Genomic DNA, 6,000 nt, shown 5'->3' with positions numbered 1-6,000 from the left:
TCAACTGAGCACCATATGGTCTTCCAGTTGAAATCAGATGCCTTCTTGCCAAGAAAATTCTTATGGCTATTTCCTAAAGACTTTCCCCCTTCTGTCTCTGCAAGCAAGGAATTCACCTTCTTAAGGAGAAATCCTTACATATCCAGTAATAAACACAAAGTGTTGTTACTGAATCAAACCATTCATGCTCGCCCAGTTAAATAAACATCAAACTCAGGAGTCCTTAAATAGACTGATGGAAAAGAGAGGGGAAGGCCACAATTTAAAGATTCCAGTTACTAGCATGTGGAATAGTAAAGTTAAACTGCATTAAAAGTGAAGTAAGCAGCATCAGAAAAGGTTGGGAGCAGGAGACAGAGGTGACAGCCACTCCAAAGCACTGGACCCCTTTTGACAGATCTCAACGTCAAGGGAACATAATTTCTTCACGAAAGCCCTCAAACGTCAAGCTGTTCCACATGAAGTACTGTTAAAGAAGTTAAAAGTGGGTACACAGTTCCCTTTGCTAATATCAGAATTATTTTCATGGATAAGGTCTCTTGGCCTAGCCCCAAAACTGAGCAACTGGCTGCCAACATTTGACACCCAGGACCATTTCCTTTTCGGTTAATGGGCCATCAGTTCCTGCATAGGGTAGTCTTGCCTTCACTATCGTTATACAATCCATTTACTTCCTCTACATTAGTGACTTAAAATGCACCTTGGGGAGATACTACAGAACAGCAAACATGGAGCCAGGCCAACACTAGGCTTGCAAAGACAGAAGAGAGAGAGCATCTAACACAAAGTTTAAAACAAACAACAACAACAACAAAAAACCCCGGCAGACAAGAGGAGGGGCAGGAGGAAGAGGAGATGGGACCCATCCTCTCTCAATTTGCTAAAGCAGATGGGCCCTGCTGTGAGAGCTGCACCTCCTGGGAAAAAAGCCAGTAGGTCGCCTCTACTCTCCACGGTTACATATTAAGCCTGCAACTGTTTACATTCAATCTCAGATACATTCTGTTCACCAGCTTCAGAGTTCCAAGTGCAGGTGCCCTCAGTTAATCATCCCAGCTCACTCCAGAGTCACTTCCAGCGGTGAAGGATGTTCAAGGCAGTCAGCCAGTCAATTTTTTTTTTCTTTAATCTGCACCATTCTGGTCCCTAGAGACTTGTTTTAAAAGTTTAAAGTAGTTTCTTCAAACAAGAGGATAAGACATAGGATATATCATGGGACTCCAGCTTGGGTAATGATCTTTCATTATCCAAATGAATGAGAAATGAAAAAACAAATTCCTAGTAGTAGTTTTTTGGGTGGGTCCAGAGAGTGGGAAATAGAGATGAACAGATTCAACACACTTTTTATTTTATTTTATTTTATTTTTTTATTTATTTTTTTAAAGATTTATTTATTTAATTCCCCCCCCTCCCCTGGTTGTCTGTTCTTGGTGTCTATTTGCTGCGTCTTGTTTCTTTGTCCGTTTCTGTTGTCGTCAGCGGCACGGGAAGTGTGGGCGGCACCATTCCTGGGCAGGCTGCTCTTTCTTTTCACGTTGGGCGGCTTTCCTCATGGGCGCACTCCTTGCGCGTGGGGCTCCCCCACGCTGGGGACACCCTTGCGTGGCACGGCACTCCTTGCGCGCATCAGCACTGCGCATGGGCCAGCTCCACACGGGTCAAGGAGGCCCGGGGTTTGAACCGCGGACCTCCCATATGGTAGACGGACGCCCTCACCACTGGGCCAAAGTCCGTTTCCCTCAACACACTTTTTGAAGGAAAATATTTTCTAAGAGGCATTGAAAGTTACTTTCCTAGGACAAGAAAATCAACCTCATGTTCATTTTGAAAAAGCTGTTTACTTTCTCCCAAATATTATTCCAAATACGTGTTTCTACAGACAGGGGTCAGGATGGGCCAGTAACATTCTATAGAAAAAAACCATTTTTATAGACACTGAAAATTTTAATAGGGGGAAAAAAGCTCACATTTATCTAGATGTGGATCTGTTCCGTGGGAAGATTTCAGCATTCAAAGTGCAAAGACAAAACGACAGTGGCTTTCTTTCCCACACAAAATATTGACAATCTTCCCTTATAGCCTATTCTTAATTAGTGTCGGGATCCAAGTAGATGGCCTCCTGACCTTTAGAATTAGGGCTCCACTGGACAAGGTAAGGAGGGAGCAGAGTCAAGCATTAGAATGAATTCAACTTTAGAATAATAAACTGGCTATGAACCCAACCAAACCCCACAATCCAGCCAGAGGTCCATTAAAGATAAATACAAGTTTTAGTATCATATTTACAAGGTTATGCCACTTAACACTATTAAGAGCTGATCAATCCAAATTAAGGCTAAGCATATTTCCACTACTAGTTCCAACCTCAGCCTATCCCATTTTTATGAAGGCTCCATGTTCTAGCTCAATTCAAAATGAGGAAGGGACACTTGATACTTCCAAGTTCTCAGAAGGAGCCATCCTATACCCTCTGTCCAATTCTTTCTTTACTTTACCCCCCCACCCTGAGACAAGTCAGTCTTACCAAAGAGGTAAGGTTTCTGTCATTGTCTCACAGAAATTATTCTAAATGACACCCGAGCAAGGTCATTCCATGAGCAGCATTTGGCTTTAAGTCAAAGGGACACTCCCATCTCCTGCTTCCTCCCCCAAAAGAGGCTTGGTGAGTTCCATACTATCTATCCCTTCCACCCCTGCAAAAGATCGCCACCTAAAAGCTCCCAACAACAACCAGCACAAGGTGTGGGTGTTACACTTGAGGAGAAGGAAAGGGAGATATATATAGTTTTAATAAAACCCCCAGGCACAATTAAATTTGATTAAAAGCCTGGAGAATGCTAAAAGTAGTAATGAGTAAAGGAGGCTGCAGAGCAGAGAGTACAGGTGCACCCTTTTTGCAGTCAGTAATGCTGGGGAAGTAAAAGGCTGATGTAACTTCACTTGAGCATTGGAGAAGCAAAGAAGTTGCCTTGTCGTCCTAGGTTGGTGGCAGACTTGCTTTTGCTCCCAAATCTAAAGAAAAAGAAAACAAACTGAAAAAAGTACTGCATAAAAATTGGTGACTAAACAACTATAACATTGCTTGATATCATCAACTAAAAGTAGGAAGCCCTAGACAACCGCTCTGTAAGTTACTCGGAGTCACCTTCCAGAAACGGAGCCTTAATGGCTCCAGGTTTTCTTTTGGGGTCTGGTTACTAGGTAAGATCTAATTCACATTTTCTTTCAATAATATGATGGGGAAGAAGCCTAAGGAAGGAGTCACAATTGGTTTCCCAAGAAGGCCCATTCTGCATACCTGGGAGTGTTCTTGGTGAGGGTTGAGCGGACTCTCTGCGTCAGGGAGCTAGACGAAGGAGTCTTGAGGAGCTGATGCTCAGGAGTGGTCACAGGCCCCAGTAAACTCACTTCAATCAAAGTTTAGACATATTTTTAAAAGGGAAAACAAGAAAGCACCCTTATATTACAGGTGGACAGTTTTAAGCTGACTATCTGTGAAAACATTGACTTGCTAACCTTAGAGACCTAGTAGGTCCTAGAGATAGTTTTTGTCATCATTCTGTAACAAACTAATATATCTTTTGAACAATGCAGGCAACTAATCAATGAATAGCTGGCATTTATTTCCTGGTTTACACCATTCTCCTCCTCCAAATGTCACAAAGCTAACATGGGAACGTTTGATTTTTACAATACTAGAAAAAACAATATGCTCCCGTGAAAAGGAACAGGACTCCAATGCCAGTGAAGTTGGAATGAAACCAGCCAGCTCATACATTGTTCGGTGGCAATGTAAATTGACAAAAGCCTTTAAGAAATCAGTTTGATAAAATTTATCGAGAGATATAAAAATGTTCAAGCCTTTTGATTCAGTGATCCCATTCCTGGGAATTTATCATGGGCGGGGCAGAAAAAGCTATAAAAATAAGATGTTGACTGCAGCATTATTTATAATTATGAAAAACTGACAATAATGTCAATACCTAATAGAACATTTCAGTAAGTTATAGTTTACAATCATTAAAAAAATAAGATTATACAGTAACAGAAAAAATTCTTATAATATACCAAGTGAAATAAGAACAAATTGTATCAAAATGATTATATCTGTATAAATATATACATATGTTAATCCAGGTAAAGAAAGGAGAACATGGAAAAAAGTTAGAATGGTAGATTTGTACAAATCTTCCTTTATGTTAGAATTTTTTAAATTAATTTAATTTTTATTGGAGAATATGAATTTCAAGCAATTCTAACTTAGGCAAGGAGAGGGTACATAAGCAAAACTGGAGAGGGCGCGCAAGTCCTCTAAGAAGCACTCCTTAGGCTTACCTTTGACATCTGGTGTCTGTGGTGTTGAAAAGGCATTGGTGTTTTCAATGACATGCATAGGGTCAATGTTCTCTTGCTCCACCATCATGAACTGACTCCAATAGTCCAGAGGCAGTGAAAGCAGGCGCTCCACCACCTAAAAGTCACCAAATACGTTAGCAACATTCCAGAGCTCAGGGCTCAAGTCCCACCGTTCTCCCTCCATATAAGATCCTGTGGGCACACGGGTCTTACTAGCCACCTTAACGTATTATACAAACTCATGTAATACACTCTCACCTACCTTGGGTTGACGCTTGATGTCTTGTAACATTACCACCGGGTCTGGATTGGGCACAGCATGGGCAACTATTGTAGGACCAAAGACTTTAGCCAGATTGGCAACATCCATTTTCGTGTTTGGGCTCTGAGCCACTCTAGGCAAAAGAGGACTAAATTAGAAGACTTGCTCTCCACTTAAACACAGACCAAAATACAAATCTACAAGAAAACAAATCATCCCTCACACTCAACCTATATTATCTTCCCCTTGGAAAATTCCCTAACTCCCAGAAACAAGTTTCTGCTGTTCTCACCTCTGCAAGTGAATCATGAGGAAAGCTAATGTGTCCCTGTTGGCTTGGGGCAGTTCGCCCACAGCCTGGTACATGGCGGCTATGCTGTTGTCTTCATCCGTGATTTCTGTAAATGAAAAGAAAGCACCAACAGGCCTAGACTTCTTTCCCTTGACAGCAGGCTTCCAAGTTATCGACCACAAAGTCTCATCTATACAGTAAGCTTCTGAAACTTCTGATTAGGTTCATGACTGCATCAGACGTCAGTTTCATTAACAAACAGGATACTGGCCATCAGCTCAATACTAGAAGTCAGAACTTGTAAAATATCAGCTCTGCAGTTAGGAAAGCAGCTTGAAACCCATGTGCTAGGAAAACAGATATATAACTGCAGTAACTACAATTATCAAGAAGGTATTCATTCATAAAACATATTTAAGGGCCTACTGTGTGTCAGGTATTCCACTAAGTGCTGGAGATAATACAGAACTAAACAAAGTCCCTGTCTCATAGAATACAGAGTCCACTGGAGGAGTTGGTCCAAAAAACAAAACAAAACAAAACATGGTCAGGAAAGGTGCTTCTGAGGGGGAGATATATAAAGAGAGACCTGAAAGAACTAAAGGAGCAAGCCATACAAATACCTAGGGTAAGAGCATTCCAGGGCTAAGACAACAACAGATGTGAAGGCCTCAAGACGGGGAATAAAGCTATATGTTTCAAAAATTCCGTTTTCCAATGTAACCAGAGAGGAAGGAAAGAAGGGGAGGGTATTGAAAGAAATAATGTTGGAGATGTAACAAGGAGCCAAATCAGTAGGATATTTTGGGCCATGTTAAGGAATATAGATTAATTCTGAGAGTAATGAAAAGCCACTAGAAGACACTGAAATAGAGGGGATATAGTCTAATTTAAATTTTGAGGGCCATTCTGCTACTGTATGAGGAATATAATGTAGAGGGCAAGAATCGAAGCAGGAAAATCAGTTAGTAGGTTCTTACAATATCCAGGGTGAGAGAGGTCAAGAGTGGTAGTAATAGAGGGAGTTGCAAATGCCAAATTTAAGAAATATTTCACAAGACTGCTGACAAGATTCACCAATGGACTACAT

General features: G+C 41.2%; 1 protein-coding gene across 1 annotated transcript in view; it reads right to left on the bottom strand.

The window, feature by feature from the left end:
- Nucleotides 1-1,818: 1,818 nt before the first annotated feature.
- RACGAP1 (Rac GTPase activating protein 1) overlaps nt 1,819-6,000 on the bottom strand; it is a 29,416-nt gene continuing 25,234 nt past the window's right edge. Inside the window, exons 13-17 of the mRNA XM_004477890.3 lie at nt 4,911-5,016; nt 4,619-4,751; nt 4,336-4,471; nt 3,299-3,407; nt 1,819-3,012 (exon numbers count right to left, since the gene is read on the bottom strand). Of these exons, the coding sequence (XP_004477947.1) occupies nt 2,937-3,012; nt 3,299-3,407; nt 4,336-4,471; nt 4,619-4,751; nt 4,911-5,016 (560 nt within the window). The 3' untranslated portion in view covers nt 1,819-2,936. The remainder of the gene's footprint in view (nt 3,013-3,298; nt 3,408-4,335; nt 4,472-4,618; nt 4,752-4,910; nt 5,017-6,000) is intronic.

The sequence above is a fragment of the Dasypus novemcinctus genome, chromosome 12, assembly GCF_030445035.2.
Source record: "Dasypus novemcinctus isolate mDasNov1 chromosome 12, mDasNov1.1.hap2, whole genome shotgun sequence".
NCBI classification, from domain to species: Eukaryota; Metazoa; Chordata; class Mammalia; order Cingulata; family Dasypodidae; genus Dasypus; species Dasypus novemcinctus.
The sequence above is the reverse complement of the archived record's forward strand: the minus strand, read 5'-3'. Positions and strand labels throughout refer to the sequence as shown.